Source organism: Rhagoletis zephyria, unplaced genomic scaffold (genome assembly GCF_001687245.7).
Source record: "Rhagoletis zephyria isolate East Lansing unplaced genomic scaffold, Rhagoletis_zephyria_1.1 Rzeph_scaffold_02229, whole genome shotgun sequence".
NCBI lineage: Eukaryota > Metazoa > Arthropoda > Insecta > Diptera > Tephritidae > Rhagoletis > Rhagoletis zephyria.
The window spans coordinates 26,600-53,672 of NW_016159313.1; the positions used below are offsets into that span (position 1 = coordinate 26,600).

The window sequence follows — 27,073 nt, forward strand, 5'->3', positions numbered from 1 at the left end:
TATATGTGATCATAAGTGGGCGGTGCCACGCCCATTTTCCAAAATTTTACCATAAACGTACTTTTTGGTAAAGAAATGCTGCAAGCATCAATTTTGAATAAATCAGCTTCAATATTTACTGATTTATCGAAGATTTTGTATTTCTCCAAATTACCGTTATATGGGATGTGGGCGTGGTTATCGTCCGATTTTAAAAATTTTCGGCGATTTTTTATGCTGTATCAAGGTCACCAACTGTGCCAAGTTTGGAAGAAATTAGTGCAGCGGTTACCGAGATATACACATGTAACCATAAGTGGGCGTGGCTACGCCCATTTTCCAAAAATTTATAATATTCTTATTTTTCGTCTAAAAATTATTGTAAATATCAATTTTGAGTGAATTATCTTCAGTAGTTACTAAAATATCGCAGTTTTCGTATTTCTGGAAATTACCGTTATATGGGAAGTGGGCGTGGTTAAAGTCCGATTTCGCCCATTTTCAATACCAACCTACCTTGGATTAAGGGAAACCTACATACCAAATTTCGTTGAGATATCTCAATTTTTGCTCGAGTTATCGTGTACACGGACAGACGGACAGACGGACAGACGGACAGACGGACGGACAGACAGACATGGCTTAATCGATTTCTTTTTTCATCCTGATCATTTATGTATACATTTGTCTATATCTATCTCGATTCGTTTTGGCTGTTACAAACAACCGTTATGTGAACAAAATTAATATACCCTTGTGCACAAGTGCGCTCGGGTATAAAAAAAATCATAACCCTACACACATTGTACACCCTTTGTACACACATTGTATACCCTTTTTTGTCCACCTGAAAGAGTTTTAAAAATTTAAACAGCGGATATTTTAAATCTGGTACTTATTGCCGGAATTCCAGCAATAGCAAAGCTTTATGTTGCATCTCCAGTGCCTTATCTTCTTTTCATTCCAAAAACCCCAACTCTTCTTCGCTTTTCTTAAAAAGGAGTATTTCGGATATTGTAAATTCATCTTCAATTATGTTACATAAAAAAAGTTTATGAAGTATGCAAACGTACATCTAAATAATTTCAAATCGGTAAACCTTATTTGGCTTTTAAATCATGTAGTTTTGCGCCATAGGGGTCCAATTTATCTTTAACTTTTGCAAATCCACCGGGTGTATTATTACTGGATGGGTATACTTTCAGAGAATGTTAACAAAATCCGGGCCGGTTTCGGTCCCACAGCGTAATTTGAGTTTAACTTTTTAGACAGGTCGCCCACCTCTCTTCAAGCACCTCAAAAATAGTTTAACTGTTGCATAGTATTTTAATCACAGCACTTTTTAACTATATTCGACTTTTCAAACAGGTGGCACCCCTCCCAAATGTAATTAAAAAATAAAGCTTATTTAAAACCATCGATTGATACCTATATTGGGGTAATTTATTTAACTTATTAAATAATTTGATTTTGATTTTCTTACATATGGCACAATACTGAAACCATATTACACATCTACAGGGCAAGCCCTTTCATTTAACACCTACCTCCATTTTGAAAATCGAACGAACGATACAGATTTTATGACTTGGTGTTAAATATTTAACGTAAACATCTGCGGAAGCGATTATTTGAATTTGACATCTCATTTTTTTTAATTGAACGAACGATACAGATTTTATGACTTAGTGTTAAATATTTAACGCAAACATCTCCGAACTCGATTAAGAAGTTTCAATTAAAAATATTTTTGAAAAATTCTAAAAAATTCGAATTAAATCGAATTTGCACCACCAAATTTCGAATCGAATAATCAAATGGTTGGGCAATGTTCGAAATTCGGAAAAAATCGAATTTCAACCCCCCACTACCCATCCCTACTCTCTTATTTACGAACACATGCGCAAGCAAGACCGTTAACACGTTATTCTTCGCCAGTATGAATTAGCACATACTATTTTTTACATATGTATAATCAATTTAAACTTTATTAATAAAAAAAATTAAATTGGTCGGCATTTCATGATGTTAAATTATTTTTAATAAATAGACTACAAATATAGTTAGAAATTGTTCCTCTATAAACAAAGAGGTGAATATAATAGCCTTTGGCAATATATATTGCGTAAAATGGGTTAATACACGTACACGGCTATTGCTTACCCTTTCGGTTTTAAATTCTTACCCCGCATCTAGCACCTGCTTGCCCGCGCTGCTGCGCGCGAGCTGCTCTGCCTCCCATCCCTAAAGTAACTCATTACGTCAGTTTACTTAGGTGTTCAATTTGATAGTTTTGAATGTATACAAAATGTCTATCAGCTGTTCTTCTTACTTGCAAGTTTCTGCAAATTTTCTGTTCGCACTATTCTGAATATTTTTCTCTTGTGAGAGAACAGATAACATTTCGACGGAATTTTGATGCCGGATATTTTTTACTGGAGGTCTTAAATGAACGTACCTAATATCATATTGAATATTAAAATTATGTAATGTATGAATATGGTTGCAATGTTTCGCAACTCTGCATATACAGACACTTTAAATACCTCAGTAGAACAGTATCCAAACATTGTATTGGTACGTTTTGGAAGTTAGCCAAACTCTCTTCCGGTAAATATCGCATATAACGTCTTTCTTCGCTGTCAAATATGCTTAAGGCTCAGTTATGCATACTTTGCACTGCCCTGCATAGCATGTAATTTTACGTAGAAACCAAAAATCAACAGAATTCTACATATGTAATGCTGTGTGTTGGGTAACCACTTACACGCAAAGCTTATTTAACCGATTTCTTATGTGACAACTCTTACGCAATTCCAAGTAGGGCCGTAGAGTTCTGACAAAATATTTTTTATTTTAACTTTTATTTCAACATAGATTGGTTAAAAATACTGATAATAATAAAATATTTCACACAAACAGGACTGAAATTTTGAAATTCCTGCCCGTGTTTTGTTTGTAAGTCAAATATTAGTGGCATTGTGCTACTATGATTGCACGGCCGAGTAATCAATAGAAGATGGATGTATTGTACCAATCTTTTGACCACAAAAAAAATGCCCCCAATATTTTTATTTTGTACCAATAGCCTAATATAAAAAGGCACAAATTTGTACAAATGCACCAATCGAGTAACACAGCCTTAAAAATTTATGCAATTTAAAAAGAAAATATCAACAAATCTTCGTTAAAATTTCTAGTTTTTAATTACATCNTATTTTTGAAAAATTCTAAAAAATTCGAATTAAATCGAATTTGCACCACCAAATTTCGAATCGAATAATCAAATGGTTGGGCAATGTTCGAAATTCGGAAAAAATCGAATTTCAACCCCCCACTACCCATCCCTACTCTCTTATTTACGAACACATGCGCAAGCAAGACCGTTAACACGTTATTCTTCGCCAGTATGAATTAGCACATACTATTTTTTACATATGTATAATCAATTTAAACTTTATTAATAAAAAAAATTAAATTGGTCGGCATTTCATGATGTTAAATTATTTTTAATAAATAGACTACAAATATAGTTAGAAATTGTTCCTCTATAAACAAAGAGGTGAATATAATAGCCTTTGGCAATATATATTGCGTAAAATGGGTTAATACACGTACACGGCTATTGCTTACCCTTTCGGTTTTAAATTCTTACCCCGCATCTAGCACCTGCTTGCCCGCGCTGCTGCGCGCGAGCTGCTCTGCCTCCCATCCCTAAAGTAACTCATTACGTCAGTTTACTTAGGTGTTCAATTTGATAGTTTTGAATGTATACAAAATGTCTATCAGCTGTTCTTCTTACTTGCAAGTTTCTGCAAATTTTCTGTTCGCACTATTCTGAATATTTTTCTCTTGTGAGAGAACAGATAACATTTCGACGGAATTTTGATGCCGGATATTTTTTACTGGAGGTCTTAAATGAACGTACCTAATATCATATTGAATATTAAAATTATGTAATGTATGAATATGGTTGCAATGTTTCGCAACTCTGCATATACAGACACTTTAAATACCTCAGTAGAACAGTATCCAAACATTGTATTGGTACGTTTTGGAAGTTAGCCAAACTCTCTTCCGGTAAATATCGCATATAACGTCTTTCTTCGCTGTCAAATATGCTTAAGGCTCAGTTATGCATACTTTGCACTGCCCTGCATAGCATGTAATTTTACGTAGAAACCAAAAATCAACAGAATTCTACATATGTAATGCTGTGTGTTGGGTAACCACTTACACGCAAAGCTTATTTAACCGATTTCTTATGTGACAACTCTTACGCAATTCCAAGTAGGGCCGTAGAGTTCTGACAAAATATTTTTTATTTTAACTTTTATTTCAACATAGATTGGTTAAAAATACTGATAATAATAAAATATTTCACACAAACAGGACTGAAATTTTGAAATTCCTGCCCGTGTTTTGTTTGTAAGTCAAATATTAGTGGCATTGTGCTACTATGATTGCACGGCCGAGTAATCAATAGAAGATGGATGTATTGTACCAATCTTTTGACCACAAAAAAAATGCCCCCAATATTTTTATTTTGTACCAATAGCCTAATATAAAAAGGCACAAATTTGTACAAATGCACCAATCGAGTAACACAGCCTTAAAAATTTATGCAATTTAAAAAGAAAATATCAACAAATCTTCGTTAAAATTTCTAGTTTTTAATTACATCCTGAGTATGCAGTTTTGTAGCCCATTGAATTCTAGTAGAATAAAGTACAAGTTTCAAATGGCAAAAAATTACGGTTGATTTTTTGGAATTTTTAAAAAAGCTCGAAATTTTGTTTGTTGATTTTTTTTTTAATATTGCACAAAGTTGGAAACTTGGATTTTCATGGGGTTTGTTAAAGAATGAAATATATTTTTATAACAAAAAAATTCAAAATTAAATAACAATAATAATACATAAAAACTTGGCAAAAAGTAGGTCAGGTATAGTTTTTTGACCACTGTATGTATTTTTTTATATATTTAATTGGGCATGCACATTATAAATAACGGTACGGGATGTTAATTTTTCGTTTTTTACGGTCCCGAGATTTTCGGAGTTTCTCACAATCCCGGGATTAGTCCCGGGATTTAGATGTTCATTACTTCTCAACAACTTAAATCGAATCTATATTGTTTGAGAAGCTCTCCCGCCATAAAAAAATAATAAATAAATGGGTTTGAAACCTACTTTATTATTTAAAGTGGCATTTTTATTTTTTCTCTCTGACGTCAAGATTTATTTTAAAGGACTTTGTAATTTCACACATAGGAAATGAAAGGGAAATTTCTTTAGAATTAAAAAAAAATTAAATTTTTTGGATTCACAAGGACGAATAGGTAATTTTTTAAGCTGATAAAGTTAGATTTGAGGATGTTATTGACTTTATAAGTCCTTAACATATAATTTTTTCAAAAACAAATATTGCGAAACTTCAGGGATACCATTTTAAAAGGACATGTTCAATACTTACCAGTCCTTATGCACCGCTTAAATTCTACAGAATTTCCTCTTTAATTTGGATCCCATACTTCTTCTCTAAGGAGATTTCACTAAATTTTTAGAATACCTAAAAATTTAGAATTATTACCTGGGTTATTTGAATATTATATCATACTTGATTCCAATAAATAAATGTTTGCCGCTTAAACGTTTTCTACGTGTTCGGCCGAGCTTCTCCTTCAATTTGTGCTCTGCTTCTTGATGATGTGACAGAAATGGAGAGATCTTCACTTTTACTCCACCTCCAAAGAAGCTTTTTTATGGCAGAGGGTATGTATGTACTAGTTTGCCATTGTCAGCCGAGGTGCCACCGCTATTTGAAAAACCTTTTCTTTTGGGGTTGCTGAGCCCTATTCTCAATCCGAAAAAGGTAAAAAAAGATAGAATAAGACCAAACGTGAATTTTTCACCGATTTGTATTTTTTAATGTAAAAAAAATCAACTAATTTTGCTTTGCTTTCCTTTAAACAGAAGTTACATTTATTGTTAATAATTTTATTGTACTTTTTGATCATGACTTCGTACCAACATAAGCATTTTCACTGTTGAAAACCGGAAATCCGGAATGTCTAGTTTTTCCTTAATTTCAAAATTTGGAACAGGGTTTTTTCAAATTGCAATTTTTCGAATAACTCGAAACCCGTATTTGTAAAAAAAAAACAGAGTAATCGAACACCCTCTTAGCTATTTTACCCATAGCTCTCGGTATGGGTAAAATTTGCGTTAACCCACCAGAAAATTTTTAACTGCTTGTGCAACCCAGCAGAAAATGTGTATGTAATTGCTTCTTGTGCGTTCAAATGAGTAGTTCACTAGTTTATGACCATATTTTATTAATTAATTAATATCGCGATTAGTTCGGGACTTGTTAAGGACTATTTGTGGACTAGTTCACAGCTATTTGAGATCCATTTTCGGACTAGGGGCCTGATCGAGGCACGTAATAAAAGCGGCATTACTGCTGCACTGAGAAAAATATGCAAGACTCGAACAAGGCATAGTTCTAGACGATTTTGAGGCCAGTTTAGGGCCATTTCGGAGCTGTTTCAGGACTAGTACATGACTATTTCAGGACCATTTCAAGATTAGCTCTGGACCGTTTGAGACAAGTTCGGGGTGATTTTGGGACTAGATAGGGTCCTTTTCAGAACTAGTACGTGATCACTTCAGGATAGCTCATGAAAATTTCAGGACCATTTTGGGCTAGTTTGCGATAATTTTGGGACTAGTAAGGCACCATTCGGGAGCATTTCACAACTTCTTCGTGATCCTTTCGAGAAAAGTTCAAGACTTTTCCAAATCCACTTTAAAACAATTATACTGAACAACATATGCCCCAAGTGGTTATGAAAAATTAATGTACTGGTCGCGACGAATTGAAGGAATTGAAATTAAGTTTTAATTTCTGACTTCACTTATTTATGTACATACATACATATGTAACTGATTTACACATTAAATTTCATGAGTACCTGGTACGCACGTTTTTTTTATGCGAACTTGTTCGCCACCAAAACAATTGCGCGATTTAGGGTATTGGATATTTAAAATTTTGGCCATTTAATATTTTTGCACTTTCATCCTTCACAGCCAATATTGCGAAAAGTGTAAAGTCTAAGTATTAAACCAACAAAAAGATAAGCAAGCGATAGATTTATTATTATTTAAAAGCAATAATTTTATAATTTCATTGTTTTCACGTCGCTTAAAAGAATTGACGATTTTTAAGGTACTCCAACATTCCTTGGACATTAGCGTTCACCTGTGCTTGGGCAGCGGATTGTGAGCTCATCTGATTATTGGACAAGTGCATGTTCGCACCGCCATGGGATTGATTTGAGAAACTGTTTTGTTGTTGCGTTAAATGTGGAGGAAACAAATCCTTCGGTTGATGGTGATGTAGCATCTGAGACGGTTGAGGACATGAAGGGAACTGACGGAAGGACAGTATTGCCGGATCCATGGCAGTCCAGTCATTGGCCAAATTACCTACATTTCTATTATTTTGGTTCATTTGATGTGGTTGCATGTCATTGAAGTTAGGTATTTGATTCCGGGGCGATTGTAAGTGTGCATCCCAAGAGTTAAGAGCTGACAAATATTGAATATCATTTGAATGTGCTCTATTACCAGTCATATTCGAAAATGGCATCATTTTGCTAGCACTGTGTTCCCGCGGTGCGTTCAATCCAAACGTATTCATGTGATTAAAGCCCGGTGGTGGCATGCGAGCTCTTTGCATGTTATCCATACTGAGCTGATGCTGATGCATCATATTGGATTCAGCCGCTGCTCGCAAATTAGACTTAGAATGATGCGGTGGCTTAACCACTTCGTTTTCCATTAGCTCAGCCAAACCCTTCTGAGTTTCAGTAAATGGATCGAATCCCAAATCATCATCAACGAAAGTGTTTGCCGAAAACTCGTTTTGTATGCGGCTGTGGTGGTTCTGAAGTAAGGGATGTTGTTGGGTCTGAATGGTGGAGTGGTGCTGCTGCAGAGCTAACATTGAATCAAGCTGGACAAGATTTCTTTGTTTTTGTTGTTGCTGCTGTTGGTGTTGCTGCTGTTGCTGCAGAGAAGAAAGACCTGAGTGCTGCATAAACTGATAGGGGTTCGAGTTGTTTTCTAAAATTGCATTACTTCCATTCCCGATCGGCTGCTCATTTGTGGCACAATGCTGCTGCAACTGTAGTTGCTGGTTCTTATGAAAATCAAAGAACTTCGACATGTTTATGCCATAGAGATTTTGACTCAATAGAAGTTCAGAAGCATGCTCCAAAGTTGTCAGTGGTGATTGCCCCATATCGGTGAGACTACCAAATTGAGTTTGCAACCCACTTGGTGGCACATTGGGCTGCGATAGATTCATATTTCCAAATAGACTATTTTGTTTGTGTAGTTCAAGTAATCGTGCCAGTTCTTTTTGTTGATGGGGATGTACTTGTTGAAATTGCTGCTCTTCGATACCTTTTAGTAAGTCGGGCAATGGTGATATTTTAACACTATTCAATTGACTTGACAAATCATCCACTTTATTTTCTGGTCGCATTGGATTATGAACTGATGTTGCTGGAGAGAACATTGGAGTTACTTTGTTATCGAATAAGTTGAGTTGTGCAAGGCATGAATTTGTATCAGGAACGTCGATTTCGTCATTTTTCAATTTTGATTCTTCATACAGTTTATCCATCGCCAATTCTTCCACCTTACTGTTTTCGCTTTCCTTACAATCAGTTAGTTCCTTTAAAGACACTTCAGCACTTTCAAATAGTTCCGCTGAAGCATTTGCGTTGTTCATACTAATAATGGACTTTTCGATTTCGGTTTCGCCAATATTCTTTTCATCGGCATCGAATTTTTTATTGTCACTTTCGTCGACACACTTTTTCGAAGCCTTTGGCTTATTTATTTTACCCTTCGCTATACTGGTGCCGCTACTGTTCGAAGTAATGTCCCGATCTTGGACAGGGCTGGCAAATTCAGATGCCATTCCATTAGCAGGCGTTTCTGCTCCATCTTTGATGTCCCCGAGATTGCTGCTACACTCCATCTGTGTATTGCCGACATAACTTTTACATACATCATTAACACTATTTTTATTTTTTGATTTTGTATTTTTGTCATTTTTGACCTTTTCGTGCCGACCCCGTTCCTTTTTATGTTTGGCTTCACTTGAACTTGTGCCTACCATGTCTTTGTTTACTGGTGAAACCGATAATATAAGACCGGGGTCAGCCGCTGTTTCAACAGAAGAACCACTAGATCCACATGCTAATGAAGGTGAAGCTCCCGCTGACGAGGTCGTGGCCTGAGACTGCGAACTGGAATTTGATTTATTGCTTTTATTATTAGCCGTACCGTGATTATTTTCTCCGCCGTTACTTCCCCATACCGGAACACCGGAGCTCCCATTGGCTTGATTTGCATCACTCGAGCCGCTCGCACCAGAGCTATTGGAGCTCACTGCTAATGCGTCATGTAGACGTTTCTCATACTCCTGGTGTTTCCCTTGATGCATTTCTTCTTTAGTAAAGCTAGCCTCTGGATCACCCAACTCATGAAGATACATACAATCGCCTTTGGGGCACACTTGATTTTTCATAAAATGGCTGCAATACTTCGTAGTTCCCAAACTGGTTTTTATAAGTCTACCATCTATTATAATATTACGAGTATTGACACTTTGTATGGCTCTCAGAGCGTCATGATTATTCACATAGGTGACGTAGGCCGATGCGGATGGCCCCTGCACTCCGGCATAGGCAGTGCTGGGATTTATCACAACTTTATGTATCTTGCCGTATTTACCGAAGTACTCATGTTTCTTGAGCACCTCGGCATCTGCCAGTCGTGGCGGTAGGCCGACCACAAATACTAAATTCCTTTGAACCACTCTCACATTCGATAAATGTTTGCGATTCTCTGTTACGCGAACCTTCTGCTTACGCTTTTGGTCGCGTTGCTTTTTCTGTGACTTGAAGGCCAGAATCTGCTCCTGAGTCAGGGGCGTGAAATCCGCAGGATTTTCAGTATACTCCTTACGGCATGCTGGACACAGTTTATTCTCGTCGGTGCGTATCCTGTGCCAACAGAATCGGCAAATTTGGTAGCCACAGGTGCATGGAAAGAAGTTCAGATCATCGACCTCCAAGGGCTCCATACAAAGCGGGCATTCAACTACGTCTTCGTTGTTATCCATATCGTTTTTACAACAAACCTTTAACTGTCTAAAATCAGGCAAAGCAGACACGGATGCTCCAGTTACGTAGGTGAATTATTGGTTTTGAGTTCAAGCCTTTCTTCTGTCACAGGGTCAGGAGCTGTGTAAATAGAAAAATAAGATTTTATGAATTTGGGTAATATATATATAATATATGTTTACATAATTCTAAATATACAGATGTATAGTATATGCACACACAAATGCAGACATCTTTCAACAGATGTACTTTGCTTGAGAAACGAAATCGTCTGCATGATTAAGTGCGTATCTCACACGAATAGTGTTTTTTAAAGACTTTTGTACTAAGCTTATAGCTCAGTTATGCATACTTAGCGTTGCATGCGAGTTGTCACATAAGGAATCTGTTAAATGGGCTTTGCGTGTAAGCGGTTACCCAACGCATAGCACTTCATACATAGAATTCTGTTGGGTTTTGATTTTTACGTAAAAATGTTATAGCAGTGCAAAGTATGCATAACTGGGCTATTACACAAGTACATATGAGTATATATGTATGTACATCCATAGTTGAATATAGCATACATGCATACATACATACAGATGTATCTATGTACATAGACACATGGCAATATAAAAAACAAATGCTTAGAGATGTTTACTAAGCATAGATATTTACACAGCAGAGAAAGTAATAGGTACAACTATAGTAGAATAATAGCCGTCATCGATTCGCCACTTCTCGCTCGCTATGTTTGAGTTCCGGTCACTTAAAGAAGTTAGCTAGCACGGATAGACGATTTTGCGAATTTGGTTGTACCTCATTGAGTTCGTTCGTTTCGCCACTCGCTAACTGTTGGCGAATCGATGACGGCTAATGGTATTTTTTCGCGATTCTTCCCACCCTCCCCCCGATGTGCAAGTACGCACATACATACTAAGCACTCACTTATTCTCAAAACTTCCTCTGAAATAATTTTAATAATTGTATCTAATATACGCTTTTAACACATAAACTGCGGCCCTAAATGTGCACACATGCACACATTGGTTACAACTGCACTTCGATACGAGCAACGCGACCTCCAGAGAGAATTACCACCGAGTTTCACAATAACTTTAAAAATCAAAACAGGAATCCATACTGCTGCCTGCGAACCGTCCAGTCTGTCATTTAAACATGACATACGCGAAGAGGAACACAAAATAGCCGAAATGGAAAAGGATTTCGCTTTGTGTCATCGCGCCAGTTGAGAGTTGGTATTCCGGTAAAAACAGTCGTATGAAGATTTGGAATAGTACTCATTTGAGTGTGTACCGCCGTGAATGAAACGCCTTTATTTATATTTCAGTGTGATTGTGTCTAATTTGAAGGGAAAAAAATAAAGAAATATACGTTCAGGCGCAACCAAACTTTATAAACCCAACGCAGGTATCAAATATCGCGTTTTCCCTTTCGGTTAACTGCATGATAATCCAGGGCGTTTTTCCCCGCTTTCAGACATTTTCGATAATATGCTAAATTAGACTTCATGAAATAATTGAACCGCGTTTGGTAGAAATCGATAACTCGCTTTCCGATATACACTTATGTGTGATAATCCCACGATGCAGAAAATGAAGGTGGCGCCATTCGCGGACCGCTAACCCTCTTCGTCGAGTTGACAGCATCCACTCATTCGCTGACGTCACACAATACTTTTGTTTACATTCGCTGTTGCCACCTTGTGATTTTCGCACCAAATTTAGTGGGTATTCAAAACGCGAAAATTTTTGAGTTTAGTGCTTGGTGCGTTTTTGGTGCTTTTGTTTTTAGTTTGAACACACAAAATCTTAAAAAATGGAAGCAAAATTTATATCAATCGTAACTGTGATAAGCAACTTTACAAAAATTTAAAGAAAATCATGGCACAGTGACAATCATAACCGACAACAAAATATGTGGCAGCACCGTCAATCATGCCAGAAGAAATCGACCGTCGTGCAAGAAACATTGATTTTTGTTAATTTGAATCGGCATCGTTACAATAAAGTTATGTAAATATGTATATAAAGTCCATAAAATACACCAATAAAAATTTGGTGCTTTTTCAAATTCAAAGCTTGGCAATACTGCCTTTTGTTTGATGCTTCCTCTTTTTCTTGTCGAGTTGTCGAGTCTTGCTCTCTCATTCTGGTATTTGTTGACGTCACGCCTGGTTGCTCTCAGCTCGATTGGCGCAATCTTGTATTCTATCATTCTTGTGGTAATCCCATTTATAGCTTAGGGAATATTGCAAACATCGATTTTGAGTGAAGCAGCATTGGTGGTTACTGTCTTATCGCAGTTTTCATATCTCTGTAAATTTTCGTTATATGGGAGGTGGGTGGGATATTGTCCGATTTCCAAAATTTTCAAGAGGTATTTTCATCTTAGTGAGACTCTAAGCAATGTTCGTACCGAGTTTGGTGGTTAGTAAAGCTGCTACTTAGATACAGCACTCCAACACAAGTGGGCGATGCCACGCCCATTTTCCATAACTGGTATCATTGTCTCATTTTATACCAAATCTTACTTCACAATCCAACTTTCAGCAATTTGGAACCAGTATATGCGGATATACCGCTTTTATAATTTTTCGAAAATTCCGTTATATGGGAGGGGGAGTGGTTATTGTCCGATTTCGCCCATTTTCAATACCAACCTAGCTGGGATAAAGCGAAGTCTATGTACCAAATTTCTTGAGATATCGAGTTATCGTGATCACGGACGGATGGACAGACAGACTGGCTTAATCGATTTCCGTTTTCATATATACATATGTGCATACATACATATACATACATACATAGGTACATTAAACTGCATCACCAAAAAAAAGTTGCTGTCTTTCCGCCGGAATGACAAAGTGTATTATTTTTGAAGATGTCCACCAAAATATTTCAGAAAAATATTAAGATTTACGTGAGCTGGACCGATTTGAAAATACCTCCAAAAATCGAGTTTTTTTTTATGAATAAAATAGGTTCTTAAAGAACTTTTTGAAAAAAATCCCCTCCGATGACAGAACAGATTAAGTTCAAAAAACCTGCATAAAAATATTTAAAACTCTTTTCAACGGAATCGTAATAATGAGATTTTTGATGCAGTTTTTTTAACTTTTTTCAAAGATTGATTTACGAAAAAATTTAATAACTGGGCCAAAACTATTCTGATTTAGACTTATGGGGCCTCAGTAGAAAGGTATTTTCGCACTCGTTTTATTTCTGTGCAAATGATTCACTTCCAATTTTTTTTTTTCAAATACCAACACATCTTGATTCAACTTGGAATGACGCTCGTTCATCCTACCTTTCTCTTTCATCCTTTGAATGAGTTTATTAGCAAAGAAATAAAATGATATCTCATAAGTCTAAATCGGAATAGTTTAGGTCCAGTTATTCAAGTTTTTCTTATACCAATCATTGAAAGAAGTTAAAAAAACAGCATCAAAAATCTCATTATTAGGATTCCGTTGAACATTTTACATTTTTTTTATATCTTTATGCAAATTTTTTAAACTTAAACCGTTTTGTCATTTGAAGGTATTTTTTTCAAAAAAAAATCTTTAAGAAACTATTTTTATTAATAAAAAACTTCATTTTTGGAGATATTTTCAAGTCGGTCCAGCTCACGTAAATCTTAATACTTTTCCGTAATATTTTGGTGGAAGTCTTAAAATATAATAGATTTTATAATTCCAATGGAAAAAGTACCGATTTTTTTTTGTATGGGGAGTGATGTAGTCTAATGTACATATGTATGCCTATATCTAAATTTTCTCCTTTAGACTTTCACATACAACCGTTATCCGAACTATGTTATAATACCCATGTGCACAAGTGCGCTCAGGTATAAAAAATTAAACGCAACTAGCACAATATTGCACAAGAGCAGCAGCAACCCGTTTCACCACTTCACTGCCCTGTAGATTCATTTTTTTCTGGTTGTTCGCTTTTTTGTTTAAACTGCGAAAGGGATGATGTGAAGGTTCACCCCTTCGCGTACCTTTAAAGTGAAAAAAACAATGCAATCTCTCAAACGAACGAAACTGATTGTGAAGTTGGGTGTTTTACTAATCGAGTTGTTTTTTACAGTTTTGTTGCACGCTTGAATTTTTTAAAGTATGCACTCTGCTGGTGCAATAGTCGCAAAAGTTAACTCACACGTCGCAGATGGGAAGAGTAACGCGAAAGGACGTTTAAAAATTTCCAAAGTAACCCAAACATACACACACGTAGTGAGGAACAGATAAATCCTTGGGATGACGTTTGAAACGTCAGACGCGCTCGTTCACTCGAGAACTAAAACGGTTGTCGATGCTTTTCATGTGAAACACCACCAACTGAACGACCGTTTTACGAAAGCAAGACGAATATGAATTTTCCGCGTGTGCGCAAATTGTATTTTAAAATGTAAAAAGAAAGCTGCAAACATGGTTTTAACCTTAAAATAATCAAATAGCCACCTAAAAACGCAGCATTGGAACCGCCAAAATATTGAAAAGGTTTACAATTACTTAACAAATAAAGTGACTTTTGTGTTATAATCAGTGTAAGGAAAAAAGTAAAAAAAAATTAAACCATTTCACGCGCCGGTATTTCAACTAATTATGCATTTTAAAATTTAGTTTAAACCTTCATCGACTTATTGGCCATTTGGTAAGTTACGGTAGGACGTACACGATCGTACCTAGCATTACTTCTTGTAATTATTATAATAAAATAATTGTTTTAAAATTGCTAATACAATCGTTGCCAGCGCTCATAAGGGTTACGCTATGTGAAATTTAAAGTTTTGCCTTGTCAACCAGCTTTCCTTGTGTTAGAGGGGGTAGAAATACATGTATTTGTGGGTGTAAGCGTTTGAATGTAGTGGGAAGGCAGCAATAATGATGGTGGCAGATGTCCGCCATATTGGCGAGCATCTTACTTTTGGTTCGATGTGTACGTTATTGCCATTCGTGAACGAGGCTTTCTGCACAAATATAAAGTAGCAAAAATGTTAAAATAGTGAAAAAATGGCCGAGCGCAACTTTAAAGTTGGTCAAAAAGTTCAAATTGTGGGTAAAAATCTATGTGGGCAAGTGGCGTACGTGGGCTCGACTAGCTTCTCACCTGGAAAGTGGATAGGCGTGGTGCTGGACGAAAAGGACAAAGGAAAAAATAATGGCAGTGTCAGGGGCATCACCTACTTCAAATGTGCACCGAATTGTGGACTCTTTGTGCGGCCAGCACAAGTAAATTTAGTGTTAGCTAAGGAAACCGAAGAAATGGCAGAGTCATCAGTACCACAAGAGGCTAGGCAAGGCAGCGGTATGAAATCGCACAACAGTGAGAAAATTTCCACAGCAGCACCAGTGGCAAATACTGCAGCGCTTAATCAAAAACCACCAAACGGTGGCACTTCTATCGTTAAGGCACCCTCAGACCAGCCTTTATTGCAAAGCTCAGCTAACGGCAGCACAGCAGGCACTTCAAATGGCAGTATGCTGAAAGCAACCAAAATCAATAAGCCTTTGCAGGCAAATCGGCGTATTGTCTCTTCCAACACCCAGCTGGAGTTGTCGTTTTCAAGCACAACAGTGTCTGTAGCTGCACCTAAACGCAGTAAAACTACAGTCAGCCCTTCGGAATCCTTTTCTTGTGCTCGTCAGCGTTCTGCGTTTGTGGAAACGGGTTTCCTGGAGATACTTCATACGCAATTCACTCCAGGCCACCCACTACGTTCCCCGACTGTGTTCAGCATCCACAGTGGTCTGGCCAGTGGTGTCGCAATCAGTCCAACAGAGCAACTGCTTCAACAGAAACAATTACAACAAAGATGCAAGGACTTAGAGACGCGTAATGGGGAGCTAAGTGCAGAGCTGGAAGATTTAAAAAGTCAGCGCGCGGAGGACAAAAGGCGTTTGCATGAGTTGGAAAGGGTCCGCTTGCAAAAGGACCAGTTAAGTGAGTTCAAAACACAGATTATGGAGCAGCATAGCTTGGTGCAACGAGAATTACAACGCTGTCGGCAAGAGCTGAGGGAAGCCAATGACTGCAAAACTAAATATAAGCGTGAACTAGACGAGGTAGCCGAAAGTATTGAACTACTAACACTGGACAAAGAAATGGCGGAAGAACGTGCAGAAACATTGCAAATAGAGTTGGAAACGGCAAATGAGCGCAATGAAGAGCTCAGTCTCGACGTCGAAATTTTGAGAGCTGAAATTGAAAATTCTACATCAACCCTGCTTGGCGACCGCCCAGATAATGAGTTGAAAGACGAACTTATACAACCAACAGCTGCGGAAATTAGGCGGCTTGAGCAGTATAACCAACGACTGCGAGAAACCGTTGTTCGGCTGCGCGATGTGTTGACAAACGAAAAGCAAGATCTACAAAAGACCCACAAGGAACTAGAAACAAAATCTTCTGAAATTTCCGAACTAAAAAAAACAAAGGAAATACTTTCAAGGCGCATTGATGTCATGGAAATGCATATTATAGAACTAAAAGAACAAGTCGACGCAGCACTGGGCGCAGAATCAATGGTTTCATCCCTGGTAGAGGCCAAGATCGATTTGGAGGAACGTGTGAAGTTATTGGAAGAAGAAGTTATGGAGCTAGAAGCGCTGGAGGAGATCCATGAACAAATAATCGAAGGCAATCAGGAATTGGAAATGGATTTGAGGGAAGAAATCGATGCCCTCAATTCAACTATAAAAATGTTACAGCAGGAGAAGAACAATACACTGGAAGAGATATACGACCGCGAAGTGACTATTACGAAATTCCGAGATCTCGTCAAAACATTGAATAATAACGTGCTGCTAAAAGATCAGCCCACAAATGCTTTGGGCGCAGGTACGGGCACATCCACTTCAGATGATCTCAGTACTCTCTCAAATCCGGACGAAACACAGAGTATCGACTTTAATCAAATGTTTTATTTAACAAAGGCTTTCAAACGAGCTATCGATTTGCAGTTGAATGAAATTGAATTAAAACTATGCAAGGCTCACGTTGACCACCTTTTGGCGTTCGTGCCTGAGGATATCCTACTTCGGGGCAGCGAGCATGACATCATATTAGTGCTACTACTGCTGCAGCGTATGTACGAAAAGTTGGAAATAATTTGCCACACGATCGATGAAAAGTTTTCAACCTCGTGTGAATTCGCTAAAAACGCAATATTTGAGGGATTTTCCGTGCACCGGTTCGCCTTTCGTTGCAAATGTCTTTTTGTGTTGCGAAGTCTTAAATTGGTGATAAAACAGCTAATATTTGGGTTAAATCATTGCGATTACGAGGTATGCACGCATGCAGCTATTTATCGAGGAGAAATGGAGTCGCAAGAGAAGTCTATCGACGAGTTGATTAATCGCTTGAAAGGCGATATGCTTGACGAAAACACACCAATGGAAACAGTTGAGCGCACTCTATCGTTTTTCAGTGCACTGTACACGAATCTTATTTGCTCGCATAACATCGCTGAATTGGCTGATGAGCATCAGCTTTACGTGATGTTGGTGGAAGTACTCGAAGTATGCTTGGACTGCATCAATACGAATGCTGGAATACTGCACACTTTAATACAGTTGGGCGATGAAAACACGGAGTCCTTCTGGGCCATGCAGTTTCTGATGGAAAACGTGACCCAATTCAAGCTTAAGCTGAGGAAGCTACAGCGCAAGCTTCCTTCTACTCCGGTTGACATTTCTGGCATGCAAAAGCCGCAGACTGAGCGTATACAACGCATTCTGTGCACCAACGATCAGTTCGGGCGTTTTATTAATATTTTAACAGCAACGACAAAGGATGCAACCAAGGACATAGCTGCATCCTCTTTCGCCAACAAAGAAGACTTTCCGTGCGATGGAGCAATCGAGCATAAAAAGCTTTGGAAAATCATTACAGCGAACTGTTCGAAATCCGCCGCCGAAGAAAAGGGGACGACTCCAGTCGCTCTATTCCATCAGTGCATTCAGGTATTGGACGAACAAATAAATGATCTCTCCAACTTCATCTCGGAAAACGAATCTGTGCGCAGTGCAAATAAAAACACAATGTTTGTACGCTCCTCGGCCACCACTCTGTTACTGCGATCAATGCAATTTAAACAACATTCTGATGACATAAAAACGTTGAAGCACATATTAGTTGAACGTGATAAAGAAATCAAAACGCAGAAGTACTTGGCGAAGATTAAGCAGAATGAATTCTCTGAAATGCAAGTACGCAAGGAGATTGCAGAGCATAACTTGTCAAAGGCTCAACGCAATCAGGAGGAGACTCTGACCAAAATCATCGAGCAAATTGAAAATTTAGATAAAAGTATGTGCCATCGTGAAAATGTTGTCGGACAGTCATTAAATAATTTGCAGGAGAAAATTTCAACAATGGAACTGAACTATGCGCGTCTTGAACAAAATCTTGTCTCCCGCAAGCAGGTAATCAATCTGACTGCAGATGAAAGCTATCGCGAAATTGATACCCTCAACAAATGCTTACGTTACGAAAGAGCAGAACGAATCAAACTTCACATCAATGAAATGAAGATGCGCATGCGCAGTTTTGATCCTCTACACGTGCCACAAAATAAACAGGTTCCAAATGTAGCAGAACTAAGACTCACCAACGAGTTGCGAATGCTGAAAAATCAATGGATACTTTCACATATCAAATTAAAACCAAATGTTGAAACCGAGCGATGCGCCCTCAAACGTAAATCAAATGAACTACTCCAACGAGCCTTGAGCACATACTTCCTGACCCATCCGCACCGCAGCACACCCAGCCATTTTGGCTCTTTCGGCTCGAAGGACTTAAATCAAATATTCAATTGAAAGCTTTAATAATAGAAACAGTCGATTTGTTTTTATTTGCTTTAACAAAAGAAAAAAAACATGCATAAATATAGTTATGCAGTTTAGATACAAATACGCATTCACTGGTGGCAGAAATAATAGAAAGACCTTAAGTATTTTGACCAGTTTTGGTGATAAACATTTCCTTTGTCGATTAAATGTTTAATATATAAAAAAGATTTAGCTCATTATATAATTAACTGCATATAAATACAAAAATTATAAAAATTCAACGGTCTTTTACCAAAATTTCAAACCTTTTATTTTTTTAGAAATTCTAGGTATGCAGTTTTGTAGACCAATAAATTCTGGTATGATAAAATGCAAGTTGCAAGTGCCTAGAAAATGCCGTTCATTTTTGATAATATCTTTGGCTGACCATGTGGTGCATTTTTTCCAGGGAGAAAAAATTATGAGTTTTATCAAAAAAATTTACTTTTAACCATTATTTTGAGATTTTAATACTTGCGATCAATCATAGTAATCACATTTTGAGTTTTATGGTATTGCTCAGAAAACGCAATCTTTTATTGGGATACATTTTTTTGATCAAAAATAAAACCCATTTTTTCGTGATACTTTTTTGCTCTGAAGTAATAATTATTTTGTGAGTTGTTTTCTTTTTGATCAAAAATAATCATTATATTACGAGTTTTATATTTTTGATCAGAAATAATCATTATTTTTTGAGTTTTCTTTTGTTTTATCAAAAATAATGATTATTCTTTGAGTTTTATTATTTTGATCGAAAATAAAACTCATTTCTTGAGCGTTATTTTTTCTCTCAGAAATAAAAATTAACTTTTGAGTTTTATTTTTTTTTGGCAGATGGAAAAACTCAAACCCCGTAATTTCACCTAAACTCAACTCACCACACCTCAACTCACTCACCTCAACTTATCCTTACTCACCTCACCTCAACTCACCACACCTCAATTCACCCCAACTCAACTCATCTACCTTACCTCAAGTCACCTCAACTCACGTCATTTCAGTTCAGTGAAGCAAATCACAAATACATTTTATTTCTGAACTGATCAGCGCGTATTTTCAAGCAGAGCACAGAAGAAAATATACATAAATAGTGTTGCCGCGAATTCTTTTTAGTGGTAGCCAAATTCCTTTAAAAAAGGGCTAAAAAAGTCGTTGAGGCTAAAAATGGTAGCTAATTTGTTTTACTTGCATATACATATATAAGTATACACGCAAACATTTTCAATAAGTAAAGGTATAGAAAAACAATGAACTCTGGAAAAAAAACTAATATTTTATTCAACCAAAAACCTTTTTGAATAAAAGGGGAAATATACGACACCAGCTTACTGGCTCCATCAAGTGATTGTACCATCAAGCTCGAAGCACATAACTTACCAGCATTCTGGTACAATATTTATTTCTTTACAAATGAGGTCGAGGAAAGATCGAAATGATTAGAGCCGAAATTTCATAATTTTTCTACCATTTTGTTAAACATTGTTTTTTTTTTTTTAATTCACAACTGCAATATCGTGAACTTAATCTTCCACAAACACGCCTTTGACTCATATAGTGCAAGAAATTTCCGCCAAAATACTTTTTACTTTCACCACTCACGACACCAGCATGCTGGTAGAATCATAAAATTTTCAAATAGTTTTTAAAGTCGCACCAGCAGCTGGTACAATCACACCACAAGAACACACACGGGCAATCAACTTGATGGGCCATTTAACAACTTAAAAATATTAAGGGCCGGAAACTTATCTATTTTAAACTATAGTTAAATCGTTAATAGATAAGTTAACAGCCCTAACACTTTTACAGTATGTATATATAAAAATGTAAGGAACATACAATCCATATATGTATATATATCAGTCTTTCTAAGTTTAAAAATTCATTTCTTACATATATGAAAAAAAATTATGGTTTATAAAACTAAAACCTCCCTATTATAATTGCTATTCGTACTGTCATCAGGTACTTGAGAATAAAAATCGCTGCATCTTTTAGGCGCATCAATATTACATAGTTACATCCCGAGCTAATAAAAGGAAGGTAAAAAGAGATCAAATTAAGCATATACAACATTTTCATGAAAACCCCATAAATAAAGTAAATCAGAAAAACGTATGCAACTTCGAAGTTAACGCTAAGAAAATTGATAACAGCCGGTTTCACCAGCAGTTTAAATGGAAAATGAATTGTTATTTTCTGTAAATTTCTATATAAAATTCAAAAAATTAAAATCATTTTTCACTTAAATTGCTTTCATGAAATTGGCTGTAAAAGTTATTTTATTAGCGTTATCGCGCATTACCAGCGTTAACTTGGAAGGTTTAGAAAAAACATTGTTCCGTTTTCCACCCGTTTTCATGTGACCCGAAAAGTAAACCTACTGAGATGAGAAATTAGGCTTTTGAAAAGCTTTTGGACATCAGTGAAGACAGCACTTTGAATATTAAATACTACGNCACACGGGCAATCAACTTGATGGGCCATTTAACAACTTAAAAATATTAAGGGCCGGAAACTTATCTATTTTAAACTATAGTTAAATCGTTAATAGATAAGTTAACAGCCCTAACACTTTTACAGTATGTATATATAAAAATGTAAGGAACATACAATCCATATATGTATATATATCAGTCTTTCTAAGTTTAAAAATTCATTTCTTACATATATGAAAAAAAATTATGGTTTATAAAACTAAAACCTCCCTATTATAATTGCTATTCGTACTGTCATCAGGTACTTGAGAATAAAAATCGCTGCATCTTTTAGGCGCATCAATATTACATAGTTACATCCCGAGCTAATAAAAGGAAGGTAAAAAGAGATCAAATTAAGCATATACAACATTTTCATGAAAACCCCATAAATAAAGTAAATCAGAAAAACGTATGCAACTTCGAAGTTAACGCTAAGAAAATTGATAACAGCCGGTTTCACCAGCAGTTTAAATGGAAAATGAATTGTTATTTTCTGTAAATTTCTATATAAAATTCAAAAAATTAAAATCATTTTTCACTTAAATTGCTTTCATGAAATTGGCTGTAAAAGTTATTTTATTAGCGTTATCGCGCATTACCAGCGTTAACTTGGAAGGTTTAGAAAAAACATTGTTCCGTTTTCCACCCGTTTTCATGTGACCCGAAAAGTAAACCTACTGAGATGAGAAATTAGGCTTTTGAAAAGCTTTTGGACATCAGTGAAGACAGCACTTTGAATATTAAATACTACGAAGAGAGTTCTGGATGCAAGTGTATGCAGAAACCACTGCTGTTGACAAGATTGCATTAAAAATACTAGTGACTTTTACTTTTACATTCCATTACAATGATCGGATTAAAACCAAATTAGAATTGGAGCACCTGTGAGGTAACACCTTTCCTTTAACAAATTATGGTAATCGGTTAACGTGGTCCAAAGTTATGAGATAACATACATAAAAAAAATTAATAATAAAAATATATTCCGACGAATTGATAACCTTCTTTTTGTGAAGTCGATTAAAAACAAATACTCCAGCAAGCTTTCAGCGTCAAATGATTTCAGGGTAAAATTGTCAAAGCTCCCAATAAACTTAAAGGAAATAATGAAATCATCAAAACAGTTTCAGTCCTCACATTGAAGCTAAAGGAGTATAAAGTTTGCATTGTGTTTTCTTGTTTTCGTAGACATTTGAAGAGTAGGGGTGCCGCGAATTTTTTTTTAGCACAACAAGGGTGCCGCGGTGAAAAAAGTTTGGGAACCCTTGTTTTAAGCAACCTAACAGAATTCCTCAATCGAAAGCAAAGGCTCGGATTCATTAAAAAATGCGAAACTAAGGCTGTGTGCGAGTTTACCTAAATTTTAGTACCTAAACTAATATTCCACTGGGAATTTCCAGCACTGCTACAATTTAGGAAAACAGCTGCTAAAACTGTGCAAGCTCGTTCGACTACCTAAATTGTTTGTTTTGGAATTGTTGCTTTTAATAAATATATCTATAAAATGAATAATTTTGCGGTAGCTTTGGGACTATTTAACAATATAACAAATTTGCAACAGAAAAGGAGAATGTTCCATCCTGGCATTTATAAAAGAATCCGTTTGCTCTTCTGACCCTGCGAAATAATATGCATCCATCGAATTACACATACACTTATCTGAATGCAAAAAATTTATACTTACATCTTTCTGAATATTTTCTTTTTTGTGCCATAGCAATGATACAAATTATTTAAAACATCAAAAAATCATTGTTCACTTAATCGCTCGCTCAAATATATTTGACTGTTCAATTTAGGTTGAAAAGTAAGCTCAAATATGTACGACAAATTGACTCGCAAATATTTGAACCTCTACCCGCTAGCGTTCCGAGTGAGTAAATGCTCTATATGTACATACACCTATGCATGGGCGTAGCCAGGTAGGGGCAGGGGGTGCTCGAGCCCCCCCCCCTAACTTTCAAAATTTCCTTATATATATTTAAATAGTACCCTGAAATGCCAGCTTAATAGGGTCGAGCCCCCCCCCCCCTCTAAATTTCATTCTGGCTACGCCGATGCACCTATGTATGAACGAGCCTCTAAGAAATCGCATCATAGACGAAAAGGCGGCAAAATTAATTTTTCCGAAATATAATAAATATGCTCTTTTGAACTTTGACTGTTACATTAAAACGCAAATTAGCATTCTCAGATGTGAAATATATGACCTTCATAGCATCCCTGATATATTGTATGTATGTACAATGTACAATGTGCGCTGTACATTAGGGCGGTCCAAAACCAGTAAAGTCGGAATTTTAATGTTCTCACGCCCTAGGATTATCGAAAAAAATATACCCTTTTTTACCTTCCTCTTATTAGCTCGGGATGTAACTATGTAATATTGATGCGCCTAAAAGATGCAGCGATTTCTATTCTCCAGTTTCACACCTGATGGCATTACGAATGGCAATTATAATAGGGAGGTTTTAGTTTTTTAAACTATAATTTTATTTTATTTTGAAATCAAAAAATATTTAGAGGTTGCTCAAAGCGCTCAAAGTTTTCCATGTAGTATTTGATATGGGGAAAAAACAACTTTTCATAGAAATGGTATGGAATTCTTGAAAATCAATATTTTTCGATCAGAAAACTGTGATTCTCTTCAGGAGACTCCCAATAATAATATTTGTTTATTTAACCATTTTAATACCAAAGATTTTTTATTTTTTTCCGCCATTGCATTTTCCGACATTTTCTGGGGGTTTTGGCGAACCTATAAAATTAAGTTACTATAAGAAAATGGTTAAATAAATAATTGGGTAATATTATTGGGAATCTTCTGAAGAGGACAGGGTTTTGCCGACCGAAAAATAATAGGGCTGTTCAGGATTTTGTGCAAATGCGAGAGCAAATTCACAACAATAAATTGCACACGGTTGCCATGGAAGCCAGCATAAACTTTCTAAATGTAATTCCAACTGCAAATCCCAGACCATTTCTACAACATCCTGAATCCTATTGATTTTCAAGAATTCTATACCATTTCTACGAAAAGTGGTTTTACATGGAAAACATTGAGCGACCTCTAAAAATATATTTTGATTTCAAAAGAAAAAAATAGGGGTATATTTTTTCCGGTATAGAACAATCCAATTCCCACTTTAATTTTTCACATGCATTTCTCATGGTCTTTTTCGGCATTAAAACTAGTTTTAAGTGACTTAAGATGCAATTTATCACCCGGAATTTTAGAAAAAATTGTATTTTTAAAATGGAAAAAGATTTGTGCGCCTGGGCCGTGGTTCTGAAGTTAAAGTTCTCTTGATTCATTTTAATCAAAATAATCCTGACAGTTGCATGTTTCGAACTTAACATAACATAACTAACAATAAATTGAGTGGGGTTTCGTCAAGACTTTCACGAACTTACCTCCCGCAGAACCGTGGCATGAGTTCCAAGAGATGAGTTAGGTGTGGTGAATTGAGGCGAGTTGCGTTCAGATGAGTTGAGGTAAGTTAAGGTGTAGTGAGTTGAGGTGTGGTGAGTTGAGGTTAGGTGAAGTGAGGCGTTTTGAGTTTTTTGATCTGCAAAAAAAAAAATAAAACTCAAAAGTTAATTTTTATTTCTAAGAGAAAAAATAACGCTCCAGAAATGAGTTTTATTTTCGATCAAAATAATAAAACTCAAAGAATAATTATTATTTTTGATGAAAAAAATAAAACTAAAAAAATAATGATTATTTCTGATCAAAAATATAAAACTCATATTATAATGATTATTTTTGATCAAAAAGAAAACAACTCACAAAATAATTATTACTTCAGAGCAAAAACATAACACTCCAAAAATTAGTTTTATTTTTGATCAAAAAGATATTACTCGATATTAATTTAAAATCGAAATGTAATTCTTAGTTATAATTTTTATAGATATCGCTCAAACATTTTTAAATCGTAAGAGATTCAAACAGAGCATGAAAATACATGCACATTTATAAACTCGAAATTCTACGATATTTTGGACCTTTTGATTTTTTTCATCGAAAATTTTGAAATAATCATTTTTTTTGGGTCCCTGGAATTATTTCATCATGGATGTAAACCAAAATTGTTTTGACAGGGGTTTTCGAAACTGCATGAAGGAGGGTTGCCACCTATTTGAAAAGTTAGATTGAAATTTAATTTGGGGAATTAGGAAATAAAAACATGTATCACAATGGGTGTAAAATAAAAGATGTATAAGAAGGTTGTAGGTTTAGAATGTTTGAAAGAGGGTTTGCCACCTGTTTGAAAACTCGAATAATCAAAATATATATAATATCTAGACTAGTCAAAGAGTATTTTAAAATGAGAAGAGTGTTAAGAAACACAATTTCTGAGGCGTTTAAAGAGAGTTGCCACCTTTTTGAAGTGAAACTTCATTAGTAGCGGTTGGTTGGTTGGAAGTAAATTGGCAAACTCAAAGGAAATTGCAAACGGAAATGTTTGGGACGGAAACAAGTGCTTCCTAAATGTATGCACATGGTATTCATTTAGCAAAAAACGTGCTAATAAAAAGTTAAAGAATAGGACTTAGATAAAGACCAATACAAGAATGAAAGTAAAGGTGAGTACATACATAGATGAAGAAAAGGATAAGGGTAAAGGTGAAAATAAGAAACAAAAACAATGATGCGTAAAGATAAAGGAAACAAGTAAGAAAGTCTAAGTTCGGGCGGAGCCGAACATCAAATACCCGGCGCAAGTATTAAATATATGATTTTCACCTTTCCGTAAGCTACCGCTGCATGGTAAGGCAGGGTCTATCAATTTTGAGTAAATTAGCGTCCTTAAATTTCGAAATATTGAAGTTTCAAGCATCTCTTATATATGAAAAGCAGCCGCAATTTTAGTCCGATTTCAATAATTTTCAAGGTTTTGCTTTTATGTGGTCAGCATAATACCTATACCGGTACAAATTGGTGGAACGGTGACCGAGGGTCATATATGTGATCATAAGTGGGCGGTGCCACGCCCATTTTCCAAAATTTTACCATAAACGTATTTCTTGGTAAAGAATTGTTGCAAGCATCAATTTTGAATAAATTAGCTTTAATATTTACTGATTTATCGAAGATTTCGTATTTTTCCAAATTACCGTTATATGGGATGTGGGCGTGGTTGTTGTCCGATTTCAAAATTTTTCGGCCATTTGGTATGCTGTAGCAACTGTGCCAAGTTTGGAAGAAATTGGTGCAGCGGCTACTAAGATATACACATGCAACCATAAGTGGGTGGTGCCACGCCCATTTTCCAAAATTTTACCATAAACGTATTTCTTGGTAAAGAATTGTTGCAAGCATCAATTTTGAATAAATTAGCTTTAATATTTACTGATTTATCGAAGATTTTGTATTTCTCTAAATTACGGTTATATGGGGTGTGGGTGTGGTTATTGTACGATTTTTTAAATTTTCGGCCATTTAGTATAATGTACCAAGGCCAACCAACAACTGTGCAAAGTTTAGAAGAAATTGGTGCAGCGGTTACTAAGATACACACATGTAACCATAAGTGGGCGTGGCTACGCCCATTTTCCA

The 27,073-nt window shown here is 36.1% G+C and overlaps 2 protein-coding genes across 11 annotated transcripts in view; one reads left to right on the forward strand and one right to left on the reverse strand.

The window, feature by feature from the left end:
• Positions 1-7,103: 7,103 nt before the first annotated feature.
• The window catches only part of Cnot4 (CCR4-NOT transcription complex subunit 4), a 20,920-nt gene continuing 950 nt past the window's right edge, over positions 7,104-27,073 (reverse strand). The window contains exons 1-2 of one of the 10 annotated variants that reach the window (XM_017620687.1): positions 24,925-25,079; positions 7,104-10,305 (exon numbers count right to left, since the gene is read on the reverse strand). In XM_017620687.1, the coding sequence (XP_017476176.1) occupies positions 7,188-10,184 (2,997 nt within the window). In that variant the 5' untranslated portion in view covers positions 10,185-10,305; positions 24,925-25,079 and the 3' untranslated portion in view covers positions 7,104-7,187. Of the gene's footprint in view, positions 10,306-10,367; positions 10,471-10,845; positions 10,952-11,115; positions 11,605-12,606; positions 12,629-13,987; positions 14,174-14,193; positions 14,332-14,351; positions 14,425-24,924; positions 25,080-27,073 lie in introns of those variants that run through there. The other 9 variants (XM_017620688.1, XM_017620695.1, XM_017620693.1 and 6 more) reach the window with 9 other exon arrangements.
• Dred (Dctn1-related) lies at positions 14,427-19,269 on the forward strand. Its single transcript, XM_017620685.1, has one exon. The coding sequence runs from the start codon at positions 15,206-15,208 to the stop codon at positions 19,013-19,015; it is 3,810 nt and encodes a 1,269-aa protein (XP_017476174.1). The 5' UTR covers positions 14,427-15,205; the 3' UTR covers positions 19,016-19,269.

Excerpts from the sequence above, each read along its gene's own strand:
- Dred (XM_017620685.1), top strand. The coding sequence starts at position 15,206 with ATGGCCGAGCGCAACTTTAAAGTTGGTCAAAAAGTTCAAATTGTGGGT.